This window comes from Varanus komodoensis, unplaced genomic scaffold (genome assembly GCF_004798865.1).
Source record: "Varanus komodoensis strain SLA01 unplaced genomic scaffold, ASM479886v1 scaffold16, whole genome shotgun sequence".
Lineage (NCBI taxonomy): Eukaryota > Metazoa > Chordata > Lepidosauria > Squamata > Varanidae > Varanus > Varanus komodoensis.
In genome coordinates, this window is record NW_025335468.1 from 16,036,316 (window position 1) to 16,049,566 (window position 13,251).

Sequence of the window (13,251 nt, forward strand, 5' to 3'; positions counted from 1 at the left end):
CATGGCCATCTGTGTTCAGTGGGACTTACTCCCTAGTGAGTGTGTTTAGGACTGCAGTCTGACATAATTAAACTCCTTAGTACAATTTTTAAGCAGAACATACATGCTTTTTAAGAAGTGTGCTTAAACTGTCCATTTTCATCTTGAAGCAAAAGCAACTTTGCTTCAAATATTACACATACTGTTTACTTCCAAAGAAGTAGTTTACTATGAAGGCATCTTTGATATGAGAACTGGCTTCCAGAATGCTACACTTGGTAGATCTGGAGGAAAATATTTAAGATCTGAATGTTTGTGTCAAGGTAAAATGGGCATGTTGTTTTGGAGTAAAAGGAGGATCAAAGTGCTCAATAACAAAAAGAAAGGCATAGACATGGGTTTTAGGAAAAGTTAGAGAAGAGAATAAAGGGAAAAGAAGGGATAAAGGAGATGTGACAGAACTGTGGACATGTTAAAGTAGAGCTGGATATAAGTGGTGAAAAAGACTACGATGGGAAGACAAATGAAGGTATGGTGGATATATACTCTCCCCACCCCACATATGTGAGTGTACACACATGTGCACATGAGAAAGAGAAACTGTAATTAAACAACAAAAGCTTTTATGTCGCTCAGTGCACACATGTCATTTCCTGTGATTTCTTATATTGCTAGACTGCCCAATCAATCAAGTTCTTTGGGTGGTTCATAAAACAGGTAAATCAATAAAATACGAAATACAATCCAACAGTGGTAAGAAATAAAGTTAAAAGAGTATCAATACAACCAACATACAATCAAAGAAAAACGGCAAAAATGCGACACAAGGACGATGTAAGAAATACTTCAGGGCCACCATAAAGTAAATATAAAATGAACCTAAAAAAGGCAAACTAAAAGCAAATATAAAGCTTGTAAGGGGACTAAGGAAAAAATGGTCTAGGAAAATTAAAAGGTTTTCATCTGGCACTGAAAAGGTTACAATGAATCTAAGGGAGGGCCTTCTCTGGGGAGGGCCTTCTAGAACTTGGGCACCACTACCCATAAGGCCCTTTCCTCAGTGGCATCCAGACTCTCATGGCATGGGGGATTGTGGCCCTAAGACACTGTAAAGGGCGGGATACAAAAAATTTAAGTAAATAAATAAATCTGGAGAAAGGCAGCAGTATCGGGTTCAAGGGTATAGATAACTGACCCCTGACATATGTCACAAATGGACATATAGTGTTTATTAAACAGCTTATTAAAAGTTTATTAAAAGTTGTATGAATACCTTTCCAACAGAAAGAGACATGGATCTAGATGTACGTGGAACACCATCTTCTGTACCAAAGAGGGGTTAAGAAAGACAGAAAAAATAAAATTGGAGTTAGAAACATTACCACTACTAAAATATTAGGGAAGTTGATACTGAAAAAATGTACTTATACAGCAACATGGTATATTATGCAAGCCAGGAGCTGTTCTCTACTAATGCAACAAGTTCTTGTGGAACAATTTCACTTCAGTACAGTATTATCTTGTATCATGTTCTCTAATTCCTGCTCCTAAAGAGACCATTGTGCACAGTTTTCCCAAAAATATTTAAATTAAGACACACCACTTTGTTCAACTACAGTAAGTAATTCTACTTTATCGGGTACCTTAATAAAATGAATGTCTATCTATGTAGAAATGGGAGTACTCAATTACAAATGTGAAGTGATATAGACATGCTTAAAATCTTGGAAAGATAGACTGTTTTACCAGGAGAGCCATAGCTTCTGCTAGAATTCTGATTGGCAAGTTTCTTATACTCCATGAGCTCAGCATGATCCTTTTCATATGTCCTTTTCAAATTCTCCACATACTGCATCATTACTTCAGTGGCCTTCGACATGCGTTTCTCCTACAAAGGAAGGCAGCAATACACAGAGGCACTTGTTCAACACGGAATAGCATCATCTCAGAGCACCTATTCAGACTGAAATTGTACAGGTTCCCGAACACAAGACACCATATGTATCAATTTCTGTCTTTTTCCTTCTTAATGTTTTTTCTGTGCTGAGAAAAAAAGATAGAAGCAGCAGTGGGAAGACAGAGGGAGGTTACAAGTACAAGGCAATCCACAAAATTCTGTGATGGATGCAATGATGATGCCTTGGCCAGCGTTCAAGCCGGCCTGTGCACCAGCCAGCAGGGTCAACAGCAAGCACAGCAGATTGCTAGCAGTTTTTAAACCCCCTGAAACAAATGGAAACACTCATTTCCAGAACTAGACAAGGTCAGTGGATCTGTAATGGTCCAAGAACAAGCATCTCCACCTGCTTTCTGGGTTGCTTTTTGAACTGCTTGCTTTCTGTTGTCCAAGCAGTGGGTCCTGAAATAGATGAAGCCGGAAAGGAGCAGCAGTACTGAATTTTATCCTTGTGGAATTTTTTTAACTGTAAGTGCAGCTTCCAGTAATGCCATAGGGTTGAGGTTCAGAGACATGCAGCCCAGAACTTCCCTAGGTAATTGGTTCCATTGTCATACTGCTCTAACAGTCAAAACAAGGAAGTTTTTCTGCAGATGTTCAACCAGAATCTACCTTCCTGTAACATAAGCCCATTCTTCTGTGTCCCACACTCGGATATGATTGAGAAGAGATCCTGGCCTTCCTCTCTGTGACAGCCTTTCAAGTACTTGAATGCTATTGTATCTTCCCTCACTCTTCTCTATTTGAGGGTGGACATGCCCAGTTCTTTCCATCTCTCTTCATAGGGCTTTGCTTCCAGGCATCCTTGTTGTCCTTCTCTGAGCCCTTTCCAGTTTGTCTGCATCTTGCTTAAATCATGGTGACCAGAACTGGATGCAATTGAGGCCTAACCAGCACTGAGCAGATGAGAGCTAGTACTTCATGTGATTTGGAAGTGATATTTCTATTAATGCAGCCCAAAATAGCATTTACTCTTTTCTTCAGCCACTATCTGCAAAACTCTCTCCTTTCCATCCATATCCAAGGAAACTGCTCAAGTTCTAAATCAGTGTATGATGTTGGTAATGGACTGGTTGAGGGCAAACAAACTGAAGCTCAATCCAGACAAGCCAGAGACAGTCTTACCTAGTCAAATGTCAGATTGTGAGGAAGGTGACTATCTGTGGCTACTAGACTTGCTGGCCATGTGCTTCCTCCTTTACCCGAGTGGCATGTTTGCATACACCAGTTGCTGAGGAAGTTGGGCAGGAGGCGGTCTTGCACCCACCCTGCTTGAGGGATCCTGTGGGCAGCTGGTTTGCCACTCTGTATACAAAGTGCTGGACTAGATGGACCTTTGGCCTGATCCGGCATAGCTATTCTTATGTTCAGAAAAGGCACTAGGGACCCAACTTGTGTTGGGTGGAGTTACATTCCCCCTAAAGAGTCAGGCTCACAGTTTGAATGTGCTCAGTGCTTGACCTTGAACCTGGATGCCCAGGCTTTGGTAGTGGGCAGGACTGCATTCACGCAGGTAAGCCTACTGCACCCACTGCATGCATTCCTAAAGGCATCTCATCTGGCCATGATCACACGTGCCTTAGTTACATTTGGCTTGGACTACTGTAACAGGCTCTATGTGGGGTTGCCTTCAGACACTGTTCAGAAACTTCAGCTGTCTGGGATGCTGCAACCAGTTTGTTGACCAGGGCTGGTTGCAGGGGGCATGGTACAACAGTTTCATGAGTTACTTGTCTGTTTCCAGGCAGAATTCAAAGTGCTGGTTATGACCTATTAAGCCCTATACTAGGGATGTGTGTGGAATCCCTTTCTGCAACAGAGTTTGGAGGTTATTTTATAACCATGTCTGTCTCCTCTGCATTGTCATCAAGGGTTACTGTAAACATTTCACAATATCAAGTATAGCAATCAAAGAAAATACATTTGCTTCAAACAGTCTTACCTGGCGGACAGCTCCAACCATCTCAGCCCGACTGGATAATCTAGAGGCCAAACGATGAAGCACCGCAATGTCCTCTAACAACTTCTGGTACATGTCTCTGTGTTCAGAATGATGCCATAAGGAAGCAGAAGTCTGAAAGGACAGCATATGCTAATACATCAGATCAAGAAGAAGGTCTGACATAAGCCATCATTGTGCTCCACAGTTTTAGGGCTGCTTCCCTTCTAATGACTTAAACATACTATCTTGCAAAAAACAGGAAAGATGCTTTGGAGCCAACAGGACTCAAAATGGAAACATTGCTTGAAATTTCACAGAAAGTATAAGCTTTGCTAATATAAAGACTGGCATGTTTCACTTTACACCTGCTCCTGACCTACCTAGGAAGGTGTGTATTCCCCCTCCTAATAGGAAACAGCTGTGCAACACACACATCCTGAAAGCATGGCCTGCATTTGATTTACAGAAGATGTACACATGCAATATTTGTGGGTGACAAAAGAAAATATTCTCTGCGGAGTATAGGATAACCAAGAGTGCAGTTAAACATTCAGTATTCTACAAGAAAGGGATGTGAAGGTTCATCCAAGTCTTCTTACCGTAATAGCCACTTTAAAGTTATCCAATTCCTTCTCTGTGTTCTCCTCAGAAAGATTTCTCTCCCGCTCAGCTTGGTTAATTCTTGATTCTAAAGTATAACTATCATTTCTGAAAGCCAATGAAAGTTGCACAAATACATTCTGCAGAGGGGGAAAAAAGACTAATTCAATCATGCTTCGATCCCAAGGGGGGGAAAAGGTTCTTGCATTATGCTGAGTGCACTAGAAAGGACTGATTTCCACTCAGATAAGTGTGAGATCCGAAATCTCCCTCAAAGAACTGTTCTCCAGCTTAAAAGACTAGATCTGAATAAACAGACTTTCCCTCTTATTTCATATGCTACAGGGAGTCCACTGGAATAAATAAATGAAATGAATGCCTGTATTGGTATTAGTTTGCCAGCTCAGTCTTTTGCTTCAGATCATTACAACTTCCAAATGCACAACATAATGTATGGAGCTCTTCAGTTTAAGCAGAGAACCTATCACAATACGGCACCAGGAGAAGAATTTTATTTTAACTATTGCATTATCCTTGGTTACTACACTACAACTTCTGAAAGTCCCACTTGTCTCTTATCCAGAATCCATTTCTATAGTAACATGGTCCATAGCAGCAATCAGCTCTAATCCTTGGATTGCAATGGTTGATCCTGCACAGCCACTCAAGGAGGCCATGTTTCAAATCCCATTGCTGCCAGAATATGGACAGGGCTTTCCTGGGTGTGCAATATTCTCCCCTGGGCGGCTCCTTTAGCCTCCTCCTTATTGACTTCAAAAGTCTAGTGAAGCCTGGTTTATTCAAGCAGCCTTCAGGTACATTTTAGCTGTGCCCCTCTTTGGTTTGCTTTGGTGGAGGCTGCTGGCTCTGTCGTTAATGCTGCTTTTATGTATAGTGCTGACCTTTTTTGAGTACTACTTTACTTTTCTTATTTTTACAGCAGCTGATTGCTTTGTTGTACGCTATTTTCTGGGCCCCTTTGAGAGTGAAATCACTTACACATTGTAAGGAAATCATATGCTGTGAGCCGCCCCGAGGCTTTGTTGCGATGTGGGCGGCATAGAAATGTTTTAAATAAATAAATAAATTATGGTAATAAGCATCAGGATCAGGTTTTCTTCAAAGTAAGCATGGTGAGGTTTCTGGACCAATGTATACAGAGCACAAATCTACATTCCACCACAATTACAATCCAGAAGTTTTCTCTCCTGTGCTTCTAACGCATTTTAAAATAACCTATTTCAGATCCAGAGCCAGTCCACTTGGCCCAGTGGTCCTTGCCAAGCAGATCTCCCATAAAACACTCAGATTTCACGTCAGTGAAAATCTTACTTAAACAAGTACCCATTTCCAGTATCTTGCATCAGACATCCCAGAACAAGCTTTATTCTTCAACAAATATACCAGTCTCTTTCACTTCTTGCTGAAGTCAGTTCTGTTGTAAATATATACCATAGCACTGGTTGGCTTATTTCTAGAGACCCCAGGATCACTGAAAGGAATGTCCTGAAGGAAACAAGTTGGCTCATACAATCCTCATCAAAAACCAGAAAGGTCCCACATAATCTGGCTGGATTGTTCATATTACTTCGTAAATCATCTGTCTGCAAAGGAAGTGAAGACAACTCCTTGCCATTTAAGAACATTCCTTTGAAAGGAAAAGTGCCTGCTGATGCTGCATAAGCCAAAAAGTAAGGTTGGAACTGTAAATATAGATAAAATACATAGGAAAATGCTAATGCTGTGATAGGAAAACTATGTACAGTCAACATTTTAGTTAAAACAGTATCTAGGTTATTGCTTGAAGCCAATTTTGGTTCTTGGCTTCAAGTTCCTTATTCAACATTGAGGTGAATAGCAAGACTGGATAAGGAACTAATATTTGCAAGCCCCTAAGCACCAAATTGAGCCAACCCAAGGCATACACCCCTGTCACAGGAGATCATTTCCTCGAGAGGTTTCTATGGCAAGCCAAACCTGAGGGGCCTGTGTAAAAACCCCTTTGGACTGCACACGACAACACGTTGCCTCAAAGGGGACAGTCTCTTGGTGACAGGAAGTATACTCATGAGATCATCATACACTTCTGTTAAAAAAGGAACTAATTTCAGCACTGTGGGTACTTCAGAATGAGAGCTGCTGCCATTCGAATCCTAAACTAAGTTTTAAGTAGCTAAGTGGTTACGACAAGTGGTCAATCCAATGCTGCTTGGGCATCAGCAGGACCCACTTTTAGCACAAGGGGGAGCTGGCTGTTCTTAAAGCAAGCATAAGACTAGTTTCCAGAATGGAGCAGGTTAGCTGAGATTACCGAAGGGCTCTCCACTGACCTGTCCCAATCTGGGCATGAATGTTTCCACTGGTTCCCAAGGATCCTTTATGAAGCACCCACTCCCCATTGCAGTGGCAGTGGGTCCCACTGGTGCAACAGAACAAGCAGGCCTGTGGTGGCTCCACTGGATGCTTCCCAGGCCTTTTAACCTTTTCTTAGCCAAGTAATACGTGTCTTGAGTTTATCAAGTCTTCTTGACTTTTTTTTTTTTTGCTAAAAAAAGATGGTCCAGTGAGATGAACTGAACTGACTGCTACTCCAAAATACATCAGTTTTGCAGATCAAGCTGCTTTCTTCTGTTTCTTTCTCCAGCTGTTCTGGAGTTTCAATGCACTCTGTATGTTATTATTCATAAGTGATGTCAAAGAAGATACTTCAGTTACATTTTCACAGAATCTTTTAATATGAAGTACAGCAGACCATGAGAACAAGGCGTTTAGCAAGAAAAAGTTGGTCAGCATTATGTTGCACACATTTGAAAGTCAAGATCCCTAAACCATTTTAGGCTATAAAGCATCTTACCTCGACTTCTCTTTCAGTAAGTGGAGGAGAACTGAAAACAGAAAGAAAAAGTTATAAATGTTGGAGACACAAAAATGTTGTTTATTCAGCGTACCTAAAAGATTAGTCCATTTCCCCTGCAGCTATATTTATAAGTGGTACAAGGAGAGAATGGTAAAATATATGATTCAAATCCAGCAAGTTTTAAAGCTGCATGATACTGTAAATTTCAGCAGCTTTTAGCAGGGGAATCCATACCACCATTTCCTGTTCCTGAGCCCAGAGGAACATTTTAGAATGGTAAAGCAAGTGAAGCATATAACCAGAGCACCAAAGTACCACAAATAAGCCACAACAAATGCAAGTGAGAAACACCACCAAGTAATAAATCATGCCAAAAGTGAATCAACCTGAACAGAACAGATCTAGGATATCTACCAGGTTATAGTTGGCAGTTTCAACATTTTTAGTAAATTACAGAGTTTATTATTTCCACCAGTGTTTGTAATCATCAGGGAAGATTCCTAGATAAGAAAGAGTCAAAGGGTTGAGATCCACAATTTTACTTTCCCTGAAGAGTTGAGATGGGTGAGCTGAGCTCCCTGCAGCCTGCTCACGCTGGATTGGTTCTGAAATAATGAGAAACGCTGTGTCTGTTCAGACCATGCCTGGGAGCATGCAGTCTGTTCCTTGCCCGATGCAAGACTACTACCTTCTCAAGAACCAGTGCAATTATGTTTATGATACTATTTTATTTTTCACCTCTGTCCTCCATAGAAGTGAAGGTTCTTTCATTTTCTCAATTGGTGTGAAAAATAATACATTTCTGGAGAAACTGACAAGCCTTCTATACAGTAATGCAGGACTGTCACTTACAAACAGCACAGTAAATAATGCTAAAGCAAGCAGGAAATACCATTTCCTTAATTTGGCCAGGGAGGCTCATTAATTATACAGTAAAGTTGTAAGGTCATTTATGTTTTGATTCAAGTGTCTGACTGCATTTTCTGCTTAAATAATTATTTTGTTTGTGCCCAAAGAATAGAGGTAGACTTAAATAACCTTGGTTCAAACTATCCAAATTCTGATTAGAACTTAGCTTTAGTATTGCTTTAAACATTAACTAATACACTAAATTGTCTCTCATCTGTCATTGTCATGTGAATAGAAGTGCAATGGGAGGAAGGGAGAGGGAAACAGAAGGATGTCTACATCCACCCTCCACAACCAAGTGGTACCCTCCAGATCTCCTGGACTACACTCATTCCCAGATATGCTACTAGAAGACGATGGGAATTGTAGGCAAACACACTTAGATAATACCTGGCTGCAAAAAACTGGATTAATACAGCTGCATTTTGGTCGCAAAAAGCTGTATTATCTGTTTCACAAGACATGTTCAGCTGTCAATGCAAGCAGCACCCACAGAGGGGTTTACCTTCCTGGAAGAGAGGTGTGCACTCGGAGCTTTCGTAAGAGCGTGTCAGGAATGTTGGGCATGACATCACGTCTAGTCTTTGCTGCCTCCTCCTCCACCTTGTCCTCCTCCTCTTCCTCTTCCTCCAGTAAGAAAGGAATTGGTGAAGACCCTGTGGTAAATTTCACTTTATAAGTTTTGCTATTCAAACTGCTAGAGTTCTGTTTCACTAGTGAGACATCAGCAGCTAAGGAAACAAATCACACTGTAGAACAGAACACTCTGATAGTTTCAATGTTCTGAAGAGGTAGAGACAAGATATGTTCAATATTCTGCCCAAAGAAACCTATTCAGGAATCAAGTTAATCTTGATTAACTTCAGGATCAAGTTAATCTTGATTGGTTAATCAAGATAATCTGGATGTTCAGTTCAGGTACTATTGACTGAAGATAAAGTTCAGCTATCCAAGGTGATGGCCACACAGCATTCATTTATTGGTGGTTGTTGATGTTGCTGTGTGCCATCATCTTCAACTTTATGGCAACTCTATGAATGAAAGACCTATCCATGACAGCCCTGCTTAGCTCCTCTAAATTCAAGGCTATGACTTCCTTTATGGAGTCAATCCATCCCTTGTTTGGTCTTCCTTTCTTCTTCCACCTTCTACTTGCCCTAGCATGATTGTCTTCTCCAGTGAGTCTTGCCTTGTTAGTTATGGCAGTACCAATAAATAAGTGAAATCATCTTCCCCATCTCAGTACTAACACCTGGTATCTTATATGTAGTTTAGTTTCTTCCCCCACATCCTAATCTACAGACCAAATGACATTTTTAGTGACCAAATACCTGCATGCAAAGTCCACCATAATCAATGGAATCTACCTATGCATAATACGGTCTTATGATCAAGCTACCAATCAGCTAAAATCCAAGTACATCATCTTTATTGATAGCTGGTCTAATTATTCAAAATTATTTTTTCCTACACATACTTGCATGGTCATCACAAAGTGTACTATTTTCCTGCTACACTGAGTAAAGAATCTATGAATTTCCAGATGTTGATCCTATTCCCATTAGCTGAAGCCAGCATGGCAAGTGGTCAACAATGACTGGAGGGCCACCAGTTTCTCCCCTCTATGCCAAGCCCAGGCAGGAAGAGAGCATACAGGAATGGATGGCTCTGTCAATCCAGTTGCTCTCCACAACTCACTCTTCCAGTCTTATATTTTGTTATTTCAAATCTGACATTTCCCCCTTTAAAAAAAAAAGTTTGTACAAAGTATTGTATAGAGTTTTTTGTACATTTCTCCTAATACATGCATTTTTGTACATACTTTATGCAAGAATTTTTCCAAACACAATGCATTTTAATATGATTTTTACTAGCATAAGCATATTTGTACACAGATTTCCTTAACAGACATGTTTTATATGCCCTTTTGATTGGAAAACCAACTGTAAATTTCAGAGGTGTGTGACCTTTTTTTTGTTTAAGAAAAGCTCAGTCACAGTTCACATATTGATTTAAAAGTGTGCAGTTAGGTGTGTTGACAGTAAAAGGCAAGCTAAATAAATCCCCTTACCCCCACAGTTTCTAACATGAATTGAACATAAGGCCACGCAAAGAGCTCTGCGGGATCAGCCCAAGGGTCCATCTAGCCCAGCATTCAGTTCACACAGTGGCCAATCAGCGATGTATGAGGCAGCCAAAAGTACAATCTGGATGCAATAGTACCCTCCCTCTTGTGGTCCTTTCCCGTAATTTCTCACAAAAGGCCTTCGACTTAGCAAAGGACTGGGACTACGGATGCAAAGCCCCCCTCCTTCGAATCATGAATATGTTTCCCATATGTTGAAATTTTATTTCACCTCTTTCCTGTTCAGCAGCTTCACTGAGGTCTGGGAGTTTAAGTCCAACTAAATGTTGATTCCGCATCAATATGTGTTCCTGGTGAGAACAAAATCTGAATTATGGCAGAATAGTTTTAAATAAGAAATAGCTGTCAGTAGCAGAGTAAAGTAATACAACCACAGCATTATAAATAAGAGGAATGGATTTAGTGAGAAATTATCTGCTATAAAATAGTGTCTGCATTTTTAAAAGAATTGGTAACTGGTGTGATTCACAAAATAGTAAACAGAAAAGGAAGACCACCTAAATAAGCAAAACAAAACAAAGAAACAGGGTAAAAATAATTGCAGTGAAAACAACTAAAGCCTGGAAAAACGAAAAGGGTATTTACTTCAAAGTAGGAGCCAGGAGAGCAGATTTCCTACAACCACATCGCTATGGAATAAAATGTTCCTTAGGGTGCAAGGGGGACAAAGCAGGAGCTCTGTGTTCAGCATTCCAGCTCCAAAGCCACAGAACATCAGCACTGGGGCTCCAGGAATCCTGTGGACACCAGACAATGCTGGGAAGCCACAGGATTCTACCCTTAGCCACATATAATACTGTATATGGTCATAGGGAACAGAAATTCAGTTATTGTTAAAAAGCAAGATTTCTTTTTAATTCAAACATTCGTGTTGAACAAAACCGTTGAACTCATAACTTGTACACACTATGAAAAGTTCTAAAAATTGCAGCTGTATGATTGTCCAAGGCTATCCCGGTGTTTTCAATACTTGTGCGAATTGTGGACATATTGTTTCAATATGCCACTGGATTTTGCTCAAATAGAAACATTATTGTATTGCATTTATATCTCACTTCTTTTCCTCTTCCAAGGAACCCAAGACAGTTTACGTAGTCGTTATAGTCATTCATTCCATTTTATCCTCATAACAACAACTTCTAAATATCTGTTTTTCAAACAAACTGTTTTAGGGAGCAGTTCTATGGCCCCTAGACAACCATATAAAGAGCCACAGGATATGTTGAATGCCAAAACCTGAGGGAGGAGCTCTAATGCTAACCTTCCCTTTCCCACCCAGCACAGAAAGAGCCATGCTAGCTGATCTCTCAGGCTGGGCACATAACTGTGCAGAAAGAGAAGATGGGGTATTCCAGTGGGTGGTGGGGAGGGGCAGCCAGGCTATAAGTGATCCTGAAGCCTCTGTAGCTTTCTTTCCTCCCTATCTGGAATGCTCCACCTAGACAGGCAATAGTAGAAAGGCAAACTCTCTGCCCCTCTAGTCATCTAAAATACACAGGGTGGAAGATGCAACTGGACAGCCATCCGAAAGGGATGGTTTAACCTGGTGCCCTGCACTGAGCAGGAGGTTGGATACAGTGGCTCTCTGGCCCCTTCCAACTCCACTAAGATCACCGCCACTGCTCTGCCGATTCTGCATAGGAGGATTGTAAGCTTTCATGTTTGGAAGAGTACAGACATCGCAGTAGGAATGTACCCTTAGCTATTTATAACAGTTAATTTTATATAAAAAGAGAAAGCTTTGCTTGTGTATAATGAAGATGTATTGTATATATGAGTGTGAAAACGTACATACCTTTAGGTGAACTGATCTATATAATGTACACCCCAAAAAGTATGGCATTGTTCTTAAAATATGGTGCGGACAAGTTCAGGATGACTGTACTAACAGAATAGAAATACAGGAGCAGTAAGAAAAGAAGAATTCAGTGAATCTAGAACACAAATAAGGAAGTCCAAGGGCCAAATTTCAATTTGACAAAGGTCTTGAAGGCTGCATTGAATGTGTGTGTGTATATGGGAGGCGGAGTTAGAGTGGGTTGGGCCAAAATGTGATTTTTACCTACTCCTACTTGGAAGATCAAATTTCTGCATGTCTACTCACAAGCAGGCCTGAATTATTCAGCAACACTTTTGAATAGCCGGTGGAAGCCACACAAGTCAGCATGAGTAGCAGATCTACTTCGAAGTAATCAAGGAAAGCCTCTCCATACCTCCTCAGCAAGAAAAGCTCCAAAAACTAGCAGGACTAGCTAACTCAGCAGTTTCCACCCAAGGTCCCATTCTGTCTCCCCAGCAGGGAAAATACTCTTGTTGATAAATGCTGATCCATGGTAATTATTATTTATTAATCATGATACATTAATCTTGCTTAATATTAAAATCCCATTAAAACATAATGATAAGGAATGGAGATAATAGCAGGCAAAATGATAACCATAACAATCAAGCAGTACAACTAGCAGGGAGTCAAGGATGAGACATGGCCTCCCCATCCTATTATCTGGAACCAACCAATAGCTAAGAGCCAAATCACCAGAAAACAGTGCCCATTTCATAGCGCCAGTCCAGCAGAATACCGTGGTCAACTGCATCAGAAGCTCCTGAGAGATCCAGGAGAAGCAACTGGGCTGCACTCCCATTGCCTCTGTCTCAAAGATAATCTGTCTTTCCTTGCTGAGAAACTAGCAGGGCCTAGGAAGAAGCTGGCAGCTTGGATAGAGAGCACCTGCAGATCATTTATGCTCAGGGGCCAGATGTTCTCCACCCCTGGTATAGAAAAAAAAGTTTTTTATTGTGATGGACAGAATTCACTATTCTTTTCCATTTCCATTTCAATTGCATTTGTATAATTATTGAGA

At 40.7% G+C, this 13,251-nt stretch overlaps 1 protein-coding gene across 4 annotated transcripts in view; it reads right to left on the minus strand.

The window, feature by feature from the left end:
- The window catches only part of IRAG1 (inositol 1,4,5-triphosphate receptor associated 1), a 93,822-nt gene that overhangs the window by 16,274 nt on the left and 64,297 nt on the right, over positions 1-13,251 (minus strand). For 3 of the 4 annotated variants that reach the window (XM_044426136.1, XM_044426134.1, XM_044426137.1), the window contains 7 exons: positions 10,602-10,680; positions 8,750-8,900; positions 7,333-7,363; positions 4,478-4,618; positions 3,879-4,010; positions 1,726-1,867; positions 1,253-1,302 (listed from right to left, as the gene is read on the minus strand). In XM_044426136.1, coding sequence (XP_044282071.1) covers positions 1,253-1,302; positions 1,726-1,867; positions 3,879-4,010; positions 4,478-4,618; positions 7,333-7,363; positions 8,750-8,900; positions 10,602-10,680 — 726 coding nt within the window. The remainder of the gene's footprint in view (positions 1-1,252; positions 1,303-1,725; positions 1,868-3,878; positions 4,011-4,477; positions 4,619-7,332; positions 7,364-8,749; positions 8,901-10,601; positions 10,681-13,251) is intronic. The other variant, XM_044426135.1, reaches the window with a different exon arrangement.